This window comes from Hypomesus nipponensis, chromosome 18 (genome assembly GCF_054491055.1).
Source record: "Hypomesus nipponensis isolate SF chromosome 18, ASM5449105v1, whole genome shotgun sequence".
Taxonomy (NCBI): domain Eukaryota; kingdom Metazoa; phylum Chordata; class Actinopteri; order Osmeriformes; family Osmeridae; genus Hypomesus; species Hypomesus nipponensis.
The window spans coordinates 19,643,254-19,662,500 of NC_140378.1; the positions used below are offsets into that span (position 1 = coordinate 19,643,254).

Consider the following 19,247-nt stretch of genomic DNA (forward strand, 5'->3'; position numbering starts at 1 on the left):
CGCTGATTGGATGCAGTAGGCTAACTAACAAGAAATAAGAAATTGATCGATAGAAGTACAAAATGCAATAGCCTGGCGTTACGTGCACCAGAACATATGTTTGGCTAGCAATGTAGTGCATCTGCGATTCAATCCATACTGTAGTTTAAGGCCATCTAGTGGAGATGGGCAGTAACTAATGCCCCCAATTTATACTGACATCGATGATTGAGCTAAAATCATGTTTAGGTCCAGTTACTAGCGTAACACTAAAACCAGTAGTAGTAATGGATACTTTTTACTTAAGTATATGTCATAGCCCATACTTCTTTAACGTCGGTGAATCTAGTCAGCACTTCAACTGATACTACACTGTTTGTCGTTATTACACTATTACACGGTTGCAGAGATGGCAAGTAACAAAGTACAAATATTTTGTTACTGTACTTACTTAAAATGTTCTGGTATCAGTACTAAACTTCACTATTTATTTTTCTGACAACTTTTTACTTTTACTCAGTCAGTACTTCAACCATTAACAAAATCTGAGAACTTGAGTATCTGTATTTCTACTTGAGTGAAGGATGTGTATACTTTTGCCATCTCCAGCAATTGTAAAAAATTGATATGAAATTTGATCAAAAGCGATTTCCGACCCTGTAGAGATTCTGCAACAAATACAGACATTGCCTGATTTCTGACCAGGTTTGTGACCAGCAATTTTATACAAATCATGGGTTAAATTAAGACCAAAACACAGAGCTGAATGCTGTTTACAGAGACGCTGGGGAGTAAGGACCACAAAAGCTCATTAAAAAGGGATTGAAGTCTTTATTTAGCCTAATACAGTACAGTGCAATAGTTAACCTTAATCCACAGTTAACTCTGAACTCAGGAGCAAACATGATTGGAGGAACTGGCGGTTGTCTTGTGGGCCCTGCTGTGAAGGCGGGGCCTCTGCTGTGAAGGCGGGGCCTCTGCTGTGAAGGCGGGGTCTTTCACAGCTTACCTGTTTGTTGTGACAGTGGATGAAGGCCCAACAACCGTATATCCACTACCTCATAAAGGTGGGGGGGTTACAACACTAAAACACTACTAGGATCACCATTTCACTACACCATAAATACAAATTAAAATAACACTTAAGAAAAGTTCTTTTTTTTTGTTCTCTCAATGTTTAAGATACATTATTGTTTTGTTTTTTTGTTTGTGTGGGGATGTGGGCTGGGTATAGTAGTCTTCAGTATTTAGGCTTGTATGCGGAACTGGCATCTTATCCTGCAGGTAGTTGCATCACTGGCCGTGTGTGTGTGTCCTCCTTAAGCGTTGTAGGATGAGGAAGACACGTTTCCCCCGTGGCCTGTCCAGTTGGTGTGGATGTGCGTGCCAGGGTTAGACAGCAGCTCGTACGTGTGGGCTCCAAAGTAGTCTCTTTGGGCCTGAGACACACACACACACACACACACACACACACACACACACACACACACACACACACACACACACACGTGTTAGCATAGTATTATGAATACCTCAGTGTTACAGTTGCACGGTATCATTAATAGGTACCTCCCTCAAGAATCTCTTCCAAGGTGAGAGGAAAGCATGGGTGCTTGTTGAAGGTATTAGTACCACTCAGCTCTCAGTCTTATGGTATCCTAGCCCCTCACCACCCCCACCCACCTTAACTGACCTTGAGCACGTGCAGTTTGCTTTAATCTCATGCACTTTGACATCTATTCACAGGAGTCAGCCTTAAACCCTTTACAGCGGGCGTGAGAGCTTGTGTGTGTTTACCTGTATGAGAGTGAGTTTATGCATGTGTGTATAAATGAGAGTGTGTGTGTGTGTGTGTGTGTGTGTGTGTGTGAGTGAATGAATGACAATGTGTGTGTGTGTGTGTGTGTGTGAGTGAATGACAGTGTGTGTGTGTGTGAGTGTACTGTACCTGCAGGAGGTTGGCAGGGAGCATCCCGTGTCTGTATCCATCATAGAAGGAGAGGGCGGTGGTGAAGCAAGGCATGGGGATGCCCTGCTGCACCCCGGTACTGACCGTCCTACGCCAGGAGTCCTGGAGCAGGAACACACACAGCTCAATAACAACAGTACACTGGACAACAGTCACAAAGCATACACTCCTGTGCCTACTTCTTCTGATGTTTTATATCAGACTGTGGCATAGGCAAAAGTAACCATATGAGCCCTGCTGGTGTCTCAGCAGCCTGGCTGGAAGGGTTGGGCCTGCATCACTTCCTACTTCCTGCATCATGATATAACTTCCTACTTACTGCACCTGAGATCAGTCCCCTACTTCCTGTATCATGACATCACTTCCTACTTCCTGTACCTGGCAGTCCTGTACGGCGTTGCTGAAGAAGCTGTCCAGGAGCAGGCTCTGCAGCTCAGAGTCTCTGTCGAAGGCCTCCTTGATCTTCCCCAAAAACACACTGCAAAGGAACACAGCCTGTTAGTGAGGCTCCGTGCCTGTTACACCAGACATAGATGTAGTCATATCTATAGGACGAAGGAAACTTTTTGAGAGAAAAAAAATAATAAAAAATCTTCCCCATAAAGTGTACTGCAATAGAAAATCTACTAATCTAGACAGCATTTGGGTAATATTGTTGTACTACACATCCAGAGACCATGGGAGAGATGTTTAAGAAGCAAAGCCATGTTTAAGAACCTCTGTGTCATCTGACACAAGGGGACTCGGGTGCTGAATCAGAGCATTGAGGTATAACAGGTCATAACTAGCTCAACGTTCGTCTGAGAAAAGTCACGATGAAATGACAATGTTTGCTTAAGGTTTATGCAACATTTCTCTCAAGGTTGCAACCGAGAGAAAACATTTCCTCATCCACTTCTCAGCCTGATTTCACAGTAAACCTTATCTTCTCTTCCCTGTGGCTTTGTGTTCCCCTGTGTCACAATGTCGGGTGGCACAACAGGCAAGGTGTGATTACAGACTCCCGCTGAATCGGTGTCATCTTTCAGACCAAATGAAACCATCATCCGTTGCTTATGATATCAAGAGATGATGATACATGCCAGACAGCTGTTGACTTTGAAACTCTGTAAACCTGCACCGGGGGCCAGGGTCAGAGGTCAGACATACAGACACACACACACACACACACACACACACACACACACACACACACACACACACACACACACACACACACACACACACACACACACACACACACACACACACACACACACACACACACACACACACACACACACACAGGGGTCAGACAAGGTCACAGTGTAGGTCAGTTGTACATACCTGCGGATGATGCAGCCCCCTCTCCACATCAGAGCGATGGCTCCGTAGTTCAGGGACCAGCCAAACTCCTTGGCGGCCTGCCTGAGGAGCATGAAGCCCTGGGCGTAGGAGATGATCTTGGAGGCATACAGCGCCTGGACAGGACCAGAGAGAGAGCACGCTCACCACTAACATTTCATCAGTCTTACAGGACATTCTGATAAACACGTCATCTCGCAAACTGTAGATTTAGCTCATAATATTTTTCAAATGGAAAATGAAAGCACCAACCATGTTTGAGCACAATATTGATATATTTCCTTCTATATTTTGACTAGTGACAGTGGCTTGTCCCCCACATATTTCTCCATGGCCAATCAGAATGAGCAGCCCTACCTTTCTGATGTCTTCTAGGAAGCTGGCTTTGTTCCCGCTGAACTTGGTCCCCTGGGGCCCTGAGAGGCTTCTGCTGGCCTCCACCCTCTCCTCCTTCAGAGAGGACAGACACCTGGCGAAGACAGCCTCTCCTGGGAGGAGGGAGGAGGGAGGAGGGAGGGAGAATCAAAAAGAGAGAAGGGAGAGAGAAAGGAGTGAGTGTCAGAGATAGAGAGCTTGTCATTAGAATGTCAGTAAAATACACTAACAGCTGTTATCCCACAATGATGTACAGTAAGCAGAGGAGATGAGAGTGAATTGGAGTAGACATTAGCAGTGGACTGAAACCTCTACATCTGCAGTAGTCAGAGCCACGCTGCATTAGTTTCCGGAAACACAAGGAACTCACAAATCAGTATGTCATCACTGTTCTAATGAACGTGTGCTTATGACTGTGAAACACCACAGCCACAACGACACAATGCCCAGGGTTCTGATGACTCAGCTGAGTTCACCTCTGTTGTCAAAGCAGGGCTTGCCAAGAGAAACTGTGCTCACATCCTGATGTGACAAGAGGTTGGGTAAGCATGACTTGCTAAATATCACCACAGTAGCCAAGTGATGCAAGGTTGAGAAAGAGAGACATACAGAGAGATAGAGAAAGAGAGACAGAACGAGAGAAAGAGACAGAGAGACACAGCGAGAGAGTTCACTGAACCAAGCGACAATAGGGATGTGGAATGTTGTTCTATTCAGGGTTGAAATCCAACTTCGCTGTACAGGCCTGCTGCTCCACTATTACAAGGCCTTTTCACAATGAGGCCCATTGTACCCATGCCCTCTCCTACAGACACACACACACACCCATAGAACAGGAAGAACTGCTCAACTTCCTCATTGGTCTGACACTACTCGATTTCAATATCTTCAGACGTGTAACAGTTTACTCTCAGACAAAGTGACTGTAATACTTGTGTGTGTGTGTGTGTGTGTGTGTGTGTGTCCACTCTTGAGTCTTAAACTGCAGACAGCTTTGTCCTGGAATAAGTCCACACCACCTGACTGTGGAGGGAGCTACAGCAGCGTGACTGATGACCCAGAGGCAAGTGCCAGAGCAGGAGAGAGCAGCCCTCAAAATCCCCCTTATGTCACTGAAGATGAGGGGGAGGTGAAAAGCTCCTTATAGCGTAGGCCCGCACATCCTCCACCACGATAACCTGAAGGGAGTTCACTCTAGTGGTGCTTGTGGCGATGCTAACATGGCTAACTTCCGTTTGTAGATAACCCATGACTAACTTATTGATGAAATTAGCAGATACATTTATCCAAAGCAAGGTACAGAGGGGATTTGGGACCTCTTGATCTGTGGTCAAAATGCTCTTCCCCTGCGCTACACCCACCCCCCAGCACCAACCCTGCTCTTACATTTAGTCATTTAGCAGACGCTCTTATCCAGAGCGACTTACAGTAAGTACAGGGACATTCTCCCCGAGGCAAGTATGGTGAAGTGCCTTGCCCAAGGACACAACGACATGTGCACCAGCCGGGAATTGAGAATCCAGGAGTAGGGTTGGAGTGTAACCCTACAGGAGGGTATCTCTCCAGGAGCAGGGTTGGAGTGTAACCCTACAGGAGGGTATCTCTCCAGGAGCAGGGTTGGAGTGTAACCCTACAGGAGGGTATCTCTCCAGGAGCAGGGTTGGAGTGTAACCCTACAGGAGGGTATCTCTCCAGGAGCAGGGTTGGAGTGTAACCCTACAGGAGGGTTATCTCTCCAGGAGCAGGGTTGGAGTGTAACCCTACAGGAGGGTATCTCTCCAGGAGCAGGGTTGGAGTGTAACCCTACAGGAGGGTATCTCTCCAGGAGCAGGGTTGGAGTGTAACCCTACAGGAGGGTATCTCTCCAGGAGCAGGGTTGGAGTGTAACCTTACAGGAGGGTATCTCTCCAGGAGCAGGGTTGGAGTGTAACCCTACAGGAGGGTATCTCTCCAGGAGCAGGGTTGGAGTGTAACCCTACAGGAGGGTATCTCTCCAGGAGCAGGGTTGGAGTGTAACCCTACAGGAGGGTATCTCTCCAGGAGCAGGGTTGGAGTGTAACCCTACAGGAGGGTATCTCTCCAGGGTTGCGTGCACAGCCCTGCTGTGGCCGCGCTCCATCTCACCGATCAGGGTGACGGGCGTGCCGTACTCCAGGGCTGAGATGGCCGTCCACTTCCCCGTCCCCTTCTGCCCGGCGCTGTCCCGGATCTTGGGCAGCAGGTGTGTTCCATCCGCGTCTCTGAACTTGAGAATGTTGGCTGTGATCTCGATCAGGAAGGAGTCCAACTCGGTCTTGTTCCACTCGTTGAAGGCCTGCGGGGGAAACCAGGAAATAACAGGGGAAATGCTAGACTGCTGAAAATCCCAGCGATCCAGGTAATGAGCACGGTGATTAATCTAGGAATAATCTTAGCATAGTACGAGCATGGGTTATGATGTCATAAGAATACTGCGCTAATCATTCACAAACGTAGGCGTGTTTACGATTCACCCCATTTCAGTTATAGTCTGAATGAATGGAAATCCAGCTTGGTTTGGACTGCCAGACTGAGTCCACAGCCTCATAGACAAAGCTAATCCACCAGGCTGTTGTTGAGGAAACTGACCTGAGCCATTTCATCGTGGTCCATGCCCAGGACATCCTTCATCAGGTGGTAAGCCTCACAGATCAGCTGCATGTCTCCGTACTCGATGCCGTTGTGGACCATCTTCACAAAGTGGCCGGCGCCCTCGTCTCCCACCCAGTCACAGCAGGGCTCTCCGGTTCCGACCTTGGCCGCGATGCTCTGGAAGATGTCCTTGATGTGTGGCCTGCATGAGTATATGTAACAAGACAGTGGTAAGACCTAACAGCAGTTATAAACAATCTTAGTAAGGACTATTGGAGCTCTGTCTTGATGGTTTCAGTGTATCTATTCTCTAGGCCTCAGCAGTTCTCCACATCAAACAATACCCTAGAGTTCTAGAACTCGTCCCCGGGGTTCCGGAACTCGTCCCTAGAGTACGGGAACTCACCAGGCCTCTATGTGTCCTCCGGGCATCAGGGAGGGTCCATAGCGAGCCCCTTCCTCCCCTCCACTGACCCCACTGCCCACAAAAAGGAGCTTCTTTTCCTTCATGCTCTGACATCTCCGCTACACACACACACAAACACACGTGTAAGAGGACACTCTCCTGACACTGAAGTTAACCATGTCCTCACAAACATAAAATCTTCCATGAACTCACTGTTGTGTCTCTGTATTCAGAGTTACCACCATCAATGATAATGTCGCCAGCTTCAAGAAGAGGCACCTGTCAAATAATACAGAAGAAAAAAATCAAATCAATTACATCCAATTCAGTAACACTATAGATTTTATGGTTACATTCCCCAAACTCATCATGACTTTGCAGTTTTCTATTGCTGCTTATGCGACGGCTACTCACCAACTTGTCAATGAAGTCATCTACAGCCTGGCCAGCCTTGACCAGCAGAATAATCCTTCTGGGCTTCTTCAGTTTGGACACCATGTCCTCCAGGGACTCCGCTCCGATCACCTTGGTCCCTTTCGCCTCATTCTTCAGGAAGTCGTGCACCTTAGACACGGTCCGGTTGTACGCGCAGACCTGCGTAAAAAATACCGGACAAAAACAATTGTAGGCTACAGGCAGAAAGTGTTGAGGAAGATCGAAATGTGAATAATGGGTAAAGATACAAACTAGAACTTTAAGGTCTACGTGTGCGCACTGCAACACTTACCACAAAGCCATGGTCGTTCATGTTCAGAATGATGTTCTGGCCCATTACGGCCAAGCCAATCAACGCAATGTCTGCTCTGAAAAAGGACATTTAATTATATTTGAGACTAATCAGATAGGGACATCTGGTTTTGGACTGAGGAGGAAGTAACTACGTCCAGTAAATACTGGGGGATATGCTATATCGCTGAATATCCCAGCGATTCCACTGCTTTGCCACAATGTGCTTTCAACTGTACCAGCTGTAAGGCCAGTTGATTTCACGAGACACCCATTCAATGTCAGATAGCTAGGTAATGTGGCTGACCACTCGAGCCAAACATTAGTCCATATGTATATCGGGTTCACTAAATGTCAACTACATTAGCCAACAAACCGGCTAGCTACACCACAATCTAGCTTGACCAATGGGACAGATATAGCTAGGGATGAAGCTAGCTAAAACTCTAAGTAACTGCGATTATCACCCATTTGGCAGTGCATGGATCGATTACGGACTGTCTATTTCGCGAAAAATACAAGTAAATTGCAATACTTACTGAGCCATGGTTTTGGTAAGGTTAGGTGTAGATATTTCAAGAGACAGAAGCAGCTGCACACCAATGCACTTTTCTTTTAATTTCCTCGGTACTTCCTCGTTCCCAACTTAAAGAGGAGATCTCCCGTTCACGAGTACAAGCGCTTTCTATCAGGTGACGTCAAATGAGCGCAAGCCCATGCGCCTCTCTAGATTTCATTGGTCCAAAAAAACTGGGCAGAGATATCGAACATGTGATTGGTACAAGGCCCCCGTCAATCTTATTGCGTCGTTACACACCCATAAAGGCTGTTTCCAAACATGTTGATGGATATTGATTGCTGTGAACTGTTGCTACATTTTGACTCAAACCCGAAGTTACACAGGAAACAACGTGCTGATTGGTTCAGTTATTGTCATAATGACGGTCTGATATTCTTAAAACAACAAATGCAAGTATTGTATACAATTGATTCATTTTCATTATACTTGCATGGCCCTTGATTTAAACAAAGGGGTGTACAATATAATGACGTTTATCAACTTAAAAGTGATATGTAAATTTTTTTCTACAACTCATCATGTGGTAACAGTCGTGATTGATCATGTGATTTGGGTATAAGAAGTACATTTACATTCATTTAGCAGACGCTCTTATCCAGAGCGACTTACAGTAAGTACAGGGACATTCCCCTGGCAAGTAGGGTGAAATGCCTTGCCCAAGGACACAATGTAATTGGGCACGGCCAGGAATCGAACTGGCAATCTTCTGATTAATAGCATAGACATTAGTGCTGAAGGACCTGCACATATATATTAATGGTATGAGATAACCCTACACTATGATCAATTGAAAATAGTTTTTCATATAAACCCCCTAAAAGGTCTTTGATCTCAAATTGTTCACTTCCAACGGTAGGCTATTAATATTGTAAAAAAGTAGCCAATAATTCTCTTTGAATCTGTCTTTAATGACCACCATAAAAGTCCAAAAACAGGTTAGGACAACTTCAAATAATTGTTATTTACATTCCCCATCACAAAGCTACCTTTAACTGATTGAAAATGAATGTGTGCGTGTCTGTGTGTGATAAAGGAGGAGCCAAGTGGACTGTTTATTCTGCTAATGCACGGGTCATACTTTATTGTTACCTCATTCACTAAACAGTTCAATGGTGCAAGATTACCATACACAGAATTAGGATATCTGCAGGACACATCTAAGCTATACAGCGAATGGATTATAATTATTACAAATACAGGAAACATATTTACATTTTAATTCAAGCCCCATTCAACACAGATATTTACAAAATAAGTATGAAAATGAAGCCAATCTGACAAATAATGTACAGTGTTATTGTCTTGGTTTGACTTTTTTTTTTTTTTGAGCGAACAAAACCAGAGAGAACGTCAGTAAAGCGAATGTAGTCTTCTGAGAAGGGAAGATTTAACATGTCACGGCTAGTTCTGTTGACAAGGCAGCGTGGGAAAGCATTGAGGTGAAGACATCCGCAGAAACAATGATATAACTAATTTGTGATGTCTTAGCGTATATAACTATTTTTTAAATATACTCCCTGATATTAGAAATAAAACAAAAGTAACTCAGAAAGTTCAACCGTAACAATCGTTAATGATGATGTAGGTCTGAAGGATAGCCATTATTGTTACTGTAGCCTACGTTTTGAGATTAAAAGCTAACCAAATTCAAACCACTCTCTATTAGAAGGAAGCTCTAAAGTAGTCCATTTACTGAGCAGCAGTGTCACAGACTTGATTTTAGTTTTTTTTTTCTCCTTTAAAATGATGTAAAAATTAAAACACAGCAAAATCCTGATACTACATTCAACATTCTATTCAAACTTTCTCAGCTCACAAATGCTGCACGCTTTCATTTGGTTTCATTTGACTTTTTGTGAGAAACTGAAATATTGAGCAGACTTTATTTGATCAGTTAGTTATACCATTTTTTATTATGTGCAAAGAGCTGCAAACTAATATATACATTGCAAAGAATAAATACAACGATCCAAAATAACAGATTAGTGGTCAAAGGGAAAATCTCTGCTCTGACAGATAATCATACCAATACTTTAATATCAGTTCATACATGTCATTGTCCAATGCTGTGAAGTTAAAGCGTGGTAAACTTCAAACTTTGATCGCTGCATAGAAGCGGCTCTGTAATCTTGCAGATGACTGGTTATCTGTTTACAGGGAAATCTAATAAGACATCTTAAACTGCGACTTCTCTGGAAGGTAACAATCCAACTGCAAACGTTGAGTTAGACCCTACAGGCTGATTGACCAGAGGACAGGGCATATCTAAGCTGCTCACGTTTGCTCAAGAGAGAATGTTGCAAATCCAGATATCTCCAAGCAAATCTCACCATGTCTACGTAAACAGCATCTTTTGACAAACCTCTTTAAAATAGATTTTCCTTTTCTTTTTGTTGAAGAGGCAGTTAACAATTAGCCTCTAAACTCCCAAAGGGTTTAACCACCATGGTGCCTGTCTCCACACACTCAAGACTTGTCCTTCTAATGCATTGTGGGCATTCTGCTGGTTGGTTGGCCAGAGTTTCCTAATGCCCAATTACATTTCTTCTTTCTTCACTATCAAACCAACCAATCGTAGAGACAGAGCTACCTGTTGCCAGGCAATTTCTTTTTGGCTCTGGCTATATGACCACAGCTGACCCAATGATGTACAGAGCAAATATTTTCCACAAACAATATTTAAAAAACCTCAGAGCATATTTTATCCCTTTCATTCTAGTCATATCAAGAAAACCTAAGCAGGTACTCCCAAACGCCACACATATTGAGAACAAGTGTCTACGCTTTGAAAACATGTGCTTTCATATCAATACTATATTCTCATAATTCTAACTGAAGATGCTAACATCCAATCAATCATGAAGCCAGATGCCTGGTCTGCTCTAACCTTGCTATAGTTATGTCTGTACCTGTGCAAATCAATGGTCAACTTAAACATCGCTGAATAAAACCGCAAAATAAATGCCCTTGTTCCATTTCACATCAAGCTCCGCTGTACGACGACCGCATAGTATAAAATAATCAACAGTTAAGAATTAAAAAAAGGAATAACTTATGAGAACAGTTAAGAGTTTAGAGGTTTAAATTCAAGAATGCAAAAAAAACAAGGGTAATTCTGCCGTGCACCGGTTCACTCCTGACTACAGTATTGAACTTGTAGATAGATAGTACCTGATGAGTTTTCATGAAAAAGGGGGAATAGACCAGAAATAAGAGGCCAACAGCTAATACGCTGTAGCCTTCACCAAGCATCTGGACCAAGGTTGACTACTACCCTACTTCATTCCCTTGCTTCCTTCCCTTGGTTCCTTCTGTGTACAGTATGTCTTGTCTTCAGTTCATTTACTCGTGGAAGGTGATGGCAGACACAAGGCCTGGTCCAGGCCGAGGTCCTCTGCAGATATAAGACGACCCCTAACGGGCCACGTGAGAATAGCACGAAGAGCTGACAGGAATGTCTTAAATCCTTAATGAGAGAAGCGCCTGACACTTATCTTGGAACATTATGTACAAACGACATCTTCTCCACAGTATTACCGTCCGTCATCCTCCTCCCTCTCTTCTTGTGACATGGTCTTTTCTGCTCCATCCAATCAGAGACTGAGAGGAGCAGAACAGATAAACTGGCAGAGGGATTCTTTTAAAATATTTGTTTGTGTGAAAACCGCTCTGCTTTTCAGTACTGTAGCGTGAAGCGCATCTCCTGGGGAGCATTTTGCTTATTATTCCGCCAAAACAGATTTCTGATATCAGACCGACCAATGGTGATGTTTAAATTTGGATTGGTGTTTCTGCAGAGGTCATTTACAGGGAAGTAAACACTGTAATAATTGTGTTTCTCAAATGTTGCAACAAAGTGTTTTTTGAAAGGGGATCTTGACAGTCTGTTCTTGTTTTTGCGGTTTAGTATTTTACACTAGGAACGAGAAGGCCGAGAAGGCAGGACTGTTTCAAGGAAGGTTAAGTCGCCCCACTGGAAAATCTCGTAAGACGTAAAAACCTGTAATATTGCTAGCAGCAATAGTTTTTAAACCAGCCTAGCTTTCTGTAGGAGAGTTACTTGATATTTCACATGAGGTTTGGCGGCTTTTCCTTTCTTTGTGTACTGTGTGTACTGTGTTGCGATGTTGTTGTTTTTATTTTTATTTTCGTAAGTTAGCAAAAACTTGGTCGTCTTCCGAGTCTGCTGCAGTTTTCATGCGGGCAAGTAAAAATCGAACTCTTCCCGTCAGACCGATAACACTGATATATAAGAGACAATCTTCACAGACGATAAGTGGGGGAAAATAAAAAGACGAGTGGGTCAGAATGTGTTTCAGAAGAATCGTGCACACACAAGTAGACTATTACAACATGCTACTAGTTCAGGGAGAGTCTGGGAATGACAACGAAGCAATAACAGAGGACCAAACAGAAGTCTGAACGAAAACACGGAAGGCCAGGGGATAGAGATGTGGGGAGAGAGAGAGAGAGAGAGGGGACATCTGGGGTGTAGCAGAGGGCCTACAGTGGGGGAGGGAAAGCAGGATTTTAGGGACTGAAACTTTTAGTTGCTGGAGCAGGAGACTTAAGCCACAGATCTACGTACAAGAGAAAACCATCAAGAATCACAATGGTTAATAAGTATTAACACTTGGTATGTTCGAAGGCTAGTCAGAAGAACAGGACAGAGGTTTCCCTGGTGACGCAGGTGAAGTCATCAGTTCTTCATCAGGCCCGAACGCCTCCTCGCCAACTTTGACCTGAGGGTAAACACAAACAAACAACAAATAAACAAAAGTGAACGATGCGTTTCTAAAAACCTCTATAATATCTGGATACTATCTTAGCTAAAACTGTAATGTTGTTGTTGTTGCAAGAGCCTCATAAAAGGTTAAGTGACCCTACAGACATCAGACAACAAATCTCAAATCACGAATAACTACAAATCCACACACTTTCCTACTAAGCAAACAGTTTCCTAATGGTGACTAAGAGTCCAAACACTGATGGTGACTGAGGAGTCCTAACAATGATGTTCTAACACAGGGGTTCCCAATCCTGGTCCTCGGGCCTCCCTGCCCTGCATGTTTTAGATGTTTCCTTGTTCCAACACACCTGATTCAAATGAATGGTCGTTGGCAGGTTTCTGCATAACTAGATAACGACCCATTCATTGGAATCAGGTGTGTTGGAGCAGGGAAACATCTAAAACATGCAGGGCAGGGAGGCCCAAGGACCAGGATTGGGAACCCCTGTTCTAACATATCCAGGTGAAACCGTGTCCTCGTCTGTACCGTATGGTGCCGGCCAGCAGGGGGTTGAAGGCGTAGAGCCAGTCATTCATGTCCTTGTCGTTGTTGGCCTGCAGCAGGATTCCTCTGTGCTTCGTACACACAGCAAACGTGTTTGGGGTCTGGAGACACAACAGCAGCTCAACCCTCACATCGGATCAACCCGACTCCACAGCTTTTGTGTGTGTTTACGTGTGTGTGTGTGTACATGTGTACGTGTGTGTTTGTGTGTGTACGTGTGTGTGTGTGTGTGTGAGCGCCCACCTTGAGCATGGCCTGCTGGTCCTCGCTGTACTCCACCTGGGCGGTGGACAGGTTCAACACGCCCCTCTCCACCGGGTCGCGGTCGCTGTTGTAGATGAACACGTACGGCCGACGCACCACCACAAAGTGCTTCACCCACGAGTTGGAGCGGGGCTCCATAAAGCTCAGGAAGCCCTTCTTAGACACCACCGACCTGGGGTCAGGTCACCAGGAGCAGGTCACCAGGAGCAGGTGACCAGGAGCAGGTGACCAGGAGCAGATCACCAGGAGCAGGTCAGGAGCAGGTCACCAGGAGCAGGTCACCAGGAGCAGGTCACCAGGAGCAGGTCACCAGGAGCAGGTCACCAGGAGCAGGTCACCAGGAGCAGGTCAGGAGCAGATCACCAGGAGCAGGTCACCAGGAGCAGGTCAGGAGCAGATCACCAGGAGCAGGTCACCAGGAGCAGATCACCAGGAGCAGGTCACCAGGAGCAGGTCACCAGGAGCAGGTCACCAGGAGCAGGTCACCAGGAGCAGGTCACCAGGAGCAGGTCACCAGGAGCAGATCACCAGGAGCAGGTCACCAGGAGCAGGTCACCAGGAGCAGGTCAGGAGCAGATCACCAGGAGCAGGTCAGGAGCAGGTCACCAGGAGCAGATCACCAGGAGCAGGTCAGGAGCAGGTCACCAGGAGCAGGTCAGGAGCAGATCACCAGGAGCAGGTCAGGAGCAGGTCACCAGGAGCAGGTCACCAGGGGCAGATCACCAGGAGCAGATCAGATGAATTCAGTTTAACATCAATGAAATGAGCGAGATCACAAGGTTTAGCTGAATGATCTCATCTGCTCACAACATGAGCAGTGGGCAGATGGAGGGGGTCTGTCAGAGGGTGATGGAGGGAGAGTGAGGAGGTGACAGGGAGAGAGAGGGAGAAAGGGATGGAGAGAGGGATAGGTGAAGATGGAGGGAGAGAGAGAGCGAGAGGGAGATGGCCTTACCCTGTCCTCATCTCCTCAATGTCGGGCACCAGATTGAGGAACTCGTTCTTGCCGGCGCGGGCCAGGTAGGAGGTCTCCAGGGTGGGCACCATGGGGAAGTTCTCGTAGTCCGAGCAGGAGGGGCTGGAGGCGCGGGAATTAGCATCAGGGGTCCTGGCACAAAACAGACACTATGGTCAGAACAGGACGAGACTGACGGAGATGGTGTGTGTGTATGTGCCTGTGCGTGTGAGTGTGTGTGTGACCACGTGAGCCTCACTTCTGGTCCATGGAGCTGCAGCGGGAGTCTGCCAGGGAGGGGCAGGTGGAGCTGGGGGTGAGGGTGGCACTGCTGAAGCTGGTCACCGAGGAGTCACGACCCAGGGGAGAGATGTCTGACAGCTGGGGGGGGGGGGGGGATGAGTGAGATGGATGGAGAGAGAGTGAGAGAGGGGGAGAGTGAGGGAGAGAGAGAGAGGGAGAGTGAGAGATAGATGGGGAGAGTGAGGAAGAGAGAGAGAGGGGGGAGAGTGAGGAAGAGAGAGAGAGGGAGAGTGAGAGATAGAGGGGGAGAGTGAGGAAGAGAGAGAGAGGGGGGAGAGTGAGGAAGAGAGAGAGAGAAAGAGAGAGAGAGAAAGAGAGAGAGTGAGGGAGAGAGAGGGAGAGGGGGAGAGTGAGGGAGAGAGAGGGAGAGAGAGGGAGAGAGAAAGAGATAGAGGGGGAGAGTGAGGAAGAGAGAGGGAGAGTGAGGAAGAGAGAGAGAGCGATAGAGAGAGAGAGACGGAGAGTGAGGGAGAGAGAGATAGAGAGGGAGAGGAGAGAGGGGGAGAGTGAGGAAGAGAGAGAGAGAGAGAGAGAGAGACAGAGAGAGAGAGAGAGAGATAGAGAGAGAGTGAGGTAGAGAGAGAGACACAAGGGGAGGATAGAGAGAAAGATATGGCAAGAGAGACAGACAAAGGAAGAGAAAGAGACGAAGAGAGATGTGGGTGAGAGGGAGAGACGGAGAGACGGAGAGAGAAATGTTAACCACGTTGTGAATTCCCCAACTGAAACATCACACTGGGGAAGCCACAGACGTTGAGAACGGTGGCGTCGCTTGTTTTCTACTCCAGGGTCTCACCTTGCAGTCGCTGATGCTGTTGCACACCTGGTTGTACTCACTGTTGAAGGTGTGAGTCAGGAGACGCAGGCACTAAGGGAGAATGACATAGGGAAACAAGTGCCTCTATTTTTACACAGTACATTCTTAAAGCATTTTTACTTTAATTTAGTTGTATTTAATTGTTATGCCTAAGACTTTGCTCAGTCCTGTCCTGTGCTATGCTCCAGTGTGACGCCTGTCCTCACCTTGGTGGCCAGCTCCTTCTCCCGGTCCACCAGGCTCTCGATGTCGGCAGAGTCGTAGCCGGAGCTCTCGCTGGGGGTGATGGCGCTCTCAAAGGTGGTGCTGGAGATCTGGGAGGAGATGGAGGTGGAGGTGCTCAGGGTCCCACTGCTCATGCTCGGAGACAGAGACTCGCTCAGGGACTTGCTGCCCGGGCCACTTCCTGTCCCCAGACCACTTCCTGTTCCTGCGGGGGCGTTCTCCACCAGCTTCTCTCTCAGCAGCAGAAGGTGACGGGTCTTCTCCACCTGGGGGAGGGGAGGAGGAGGGAGGGAAGGAGGGAGATTGAGAGTGGAAGAGGGAGAAAGAGGAAAGTATGAAGAGAGGAAGGGAGGGGGGGAGGGAGAAGTGGAGGAGGAGGGAGGGAAATAAGTGGAGGATGGACAGAAGAAGGGAGAGGGGGGAGGAAAAGAGTAAAGGATAGAGGAGAAGAGAAAGAGAAGGGAAGGGAGGGAGGATAAAACACATGATACTTTTAGTCTGAGTCCCTAGATAGAAAAGATAAGGTAGCCATCAAGTCAACATTTATTGTTACATCACAATGCAGTCCAGTCCAACATTTATAGTTGCAGACATTGGTGCAGTCAAGTCCCACTGCTCCAAACAGACCTCGTGCATCTGCTCGATCTTCTCCAGCTCCCACTGGTGCTCCAGGATGAGGCTGTCTCCCCGGGGCCTCCAGCCCGCTAGGTTCTCCTCGCCCCTCACGTATGCCACCGACGTGTCCAGGATCTTCCTCCTCCGCCGCTGCATTCCTGCTCACGCCACGCCGGGCAGAACACGCGGAAACACACACACATCCCCGGACACACACACACAGAATACGTCAGTACACTTTATCAGTAAATGTCCTCATTACTTATTCATCTGCCTGCCTTAGTGTAATTGATATTATGTCAGTCACTCTGGTTGCCATGGTAACCCGGTAGGTCTTTAGAGAGCGCGTGCGGTTCTGACCTGGGCTTCCTGTGTCTGACATCTTACACAGGCTCAGCTCGTAGATCCCCGTCACTCGGTTACTGCAACAAAGGAATAAGAGGCAAGTTGAATTTTAGACACAAAATGGCTGACGACTGCATGTTTGATACAGTCCATTGAGTTCTAAAGACACAAAATGGCCACCAGCTTCCTCACCAGTCAGGGGTCTTGGAGTAGCCGCTACCAAAGAAGTTCCTCAGCGAGCGGGGAGGCGAGATCTTTGCGTCACGAGAGTAGAAGACCATGCAGATGTCTTTGGTAATGATGGCGGGCTGGATGCAGTGGTCAAGCTGCCAAATGTGGAAACAAAATTAGCTTGTGTAGCACTGCAGGGTCACAGGCTCAATGGAGATTCGGCCACTTTGACCCAAAATGGCCACAGAACAGGTTGACCCAAAATGGCCACAGCTATGTAGACCCAAAATGGCAGCCATGAGACGTGATTAAGTTTGAACCAAAATACACGCAACTGACCTCCAGGTATGCAGAAAGGGTCATGAATATCTTCTCTCCGTAGGGAGTCACCCGGTTGAGCAGGAGAGAGTTGTGCAGGGAGCTGTCCCACACTGCCTCAAAACGGTAGAAGGTCCTAGAAGGAGAAACGACAACCTTTAGCTCTGGTCTCTGATGAGACTTCTATATTTAGATTCAAAGGGAATTGCACTAGTTAAGAGGCTATTTCAACCCATTTCTAGCTACAAAGTGCTATGCTTTATGTCACAAAAGACACAAAGAGCTTAGAAAACTAAGCAATCTAGCTACTGTTGGGTTCAAAGTAATAGAGAAAAATACTGAAAGTGATTAACTACAGTTTCATATGCAGTTGTGGGTAGGGGTTTTTAAAACATGTAATTTACTGCCGTCATTCCCCTTCCTTCTAAACGGATGCGTTGACAAGACAACAAGTTCGCTGGACTGTGAACATAGTCGCATCCATTAGTGAGTCAACAGACTTCTGTGAAGGGGGAACGCTGGATAGCAGTGAGGAGAGGGGGTGAGCGAGCATGCCGAGGAGAAATCTCGACGACAAACGACCGCAGCAGGTGTCACAATCATCAACCGTGTGTGACAAGCAGCAGGTGAGAGAGTGGCACGTTACGTGTTTGACAGGCAGAGCTAGCTAACAACCTGACGTCATAGAAAATCAAGACAGGGCCCGTAATGTCAGTTACTTATTTTATTTTTGACGTTTTGTTGTTGTTGTTGCCACATTCCTGACACGGGCGAGAAGCAAGGTGGCTTAACTGTCGTCGACATTCCATAACAGCCGCACACTATCTACCGAGTCTGATTATGTCCGTTAGTTTTTAAAGGAAGTTGAGCAATCGATGTGATTTCTCGGCGTCACGTCCAATTAGCTGATTAGTACATCGAGCTGACGTAGTGAAATTGTGGATTAGCACAAGGGCTACAACTACTACAACAACTCCTGCTTCTCTGAGCCATCTGTCAATGACAGCCCAAGCTTTTTAGATGACTCATCCTTGCAGTGCCGTTTCCAGCCAGCAGAGAGCGCTCCTAATTGCAGGCTGCCTCGCCTGTCAGTGACTCAGTGGCCGTGCATATTACCGAGGCTGTGCCATAATACAAGACTCACACCGTGCCAACGTCAACTCACACTGGTGTGTGTTAGCGAAGGAGAAAATGTGTGCCATCGAGGTGCCACAGAACATCACAACCTGTGATTTCATACAAGGTTTAAGGAATTTCAGAGTGGGTGATATCAAAAGACAGAAGAAAACACACAAAATTGGTAATATTTCATTACGGTTGCCTTTATAAAGGGTTTATTTAAGAAGGAGGTACTTCATGAATCATAGTGGCAGTTATGACTCAAGTCATCAAGTGTGAAAACAGCCATTGCTTAGCAGGGCTGCACCACAAGCCGATGTCCTTCAAGATTTTGTTATCTCTCAACAACCCTTTTATAAAGGCAACTACAATGTAATGTATTACCCAAAAAATGAAACTGGCAGAAATGAGAAGTTAGCACTATACTACTGTATATATATACATATATATATCTGTGTCTATGACGACTATAAGGAGATCCATAAAGCTCTTCCGTGTGGAAGGATGTTTATGGTCGCTGGTACCTAGGAATATCCTTATCAAGACAAAGCCTGAGAGTACCCAACATCCAACGCAGCAGGAAAGAAGCACAGGAAGAGGGAGAGAGAGAGAGGAAGAGAGAGAGGAAGAGAGAGAGAGAGAGGAAGAGAGAGAGAGGGGGATAGAGAGAGAGAGAGAGGGAGAGAGAGATAGGAAGAGGGAGAGAGAGAGAGAGAGAGAGAGAGAGAGAGGGAGGATGAGAGAGAGGAAAAGGGAGAGAGAGGAAGAGAGAGGGAGAGAGGAAGAGAGAGAGGAAGAGAGAAAGGGAGGAAGAGGGAGAGAGAGAGAGGAA

The 19,247-nt window shown here is 46.5% G+C and overlaps 2 protein-coding genes across 2 annotated transcripts in view; both read right to left on the bottom strand.

The window, feature by feature from the left end:
- Window positions 1-790: 790 nt before the first annotated feature.
- pgd (phosphogluconate dehydrogenase) lies at window positions 791-8,101 on the bottom strand. Its single transcript, XM_084680956.1, has 12 exons — window positions 7,949-8,101; window positions 7,411-7,486; window positions 7,098-7,277; window positions 6,897-6,962; window positions 6,684-6,802; window positions 6,275-6,479; window positions 5,792-5,981; window positions 3,650-3,780; window positions 3,275-3,408; window positions 2,327-2,426; window positions 1,928-2,050; window positions 791-1,418 (listed from the first exon to the last, which is right to left on the bottom strand). Exons 1-12 carry the CDS (start codon window positions 7,954-7,956, stop codon window positions 1,299-1,301), a joined length of 1,452 nt encoding a protein of 483 aa, XP_084537082.1. The 5' UTR covers window positions 7,957-8,101; the 3' UTR covers window positions 791-1,298.
- Window positions 8,102-9,040: 939 nt separating this feature from the next.
- Window positions 9,041-19,247, bottom strand: part of kif1b (kinesin family member 1B) — a 68,995-nt gene continuing 58,788 nt past the window's right edge. Inside the window, exons 41-51 of the mRNA XM_084681336.1 lie at window positions 17,318-17,432; window positions 17,000-17,133; window positions 16,823-16,884; window positions 16,475-16,620; window positions 15,829-16,113; window positions 15,602-15,673; window positions 14,762-14,883; window positions 14,503-14,655; window positions 13,527-13,719; window positions 13,266-13,384; window positions 9,041-12,731 (exon numbers count right to left, since the gene is read on the bottom strand). Of these exons, the coding sequence (XP_084537462.1) occupies window positions 12,689-12,731; window positions 13,266-13,384; window positions 13,527-13,719; window positions 14,503-14,655; window positions 14,762-14,883; window positions 15,602-15,673; window positions 15,829-16,113; window positions 16,475-16,620; window positions 16,823-16,884; window positions 17,000-17,133; window positions 17,318-17,432 (1,444 nt within the window). The 3' untranslated portion in view covers window positions 9,041-12,688. The remainder of the gene's footprint in view (window positions 12,732-13,265; window positions 13,385-13,526; window positions 13,720-14,502; window positions 14,656-14,761; window positions 14,884-15,601; window positions 15,674-15,828; window positions 16,114-16,474; window positions 16,621-16,822; window positions 16,885-16,999; window positions 17,134-17,317; window positions 17,433-19,247) is intronic.

What these genes read in the sequence shown, in the direction of transcription:
- pgd (XM_084680956.1), bottom strand. An exon ending in ATGACTTCATTGACAAGTTG is followed by an intron (nt 6,963 to 7,097) that starts GTGAGTAGCCGT and finishes ATTATTTGACAG; the next exon opens with GTGCCTCTTCTTGAAGCTGG. An exon ending in ACGCCGTACAGGACTGCCAG is followed by an intron (nt 2,051 to 2,326) that starts GTACAGGAAGTA and finishes TTCCTGCTCCAG; the next exon opens with GACTCCTGGCGTAGGACGGT.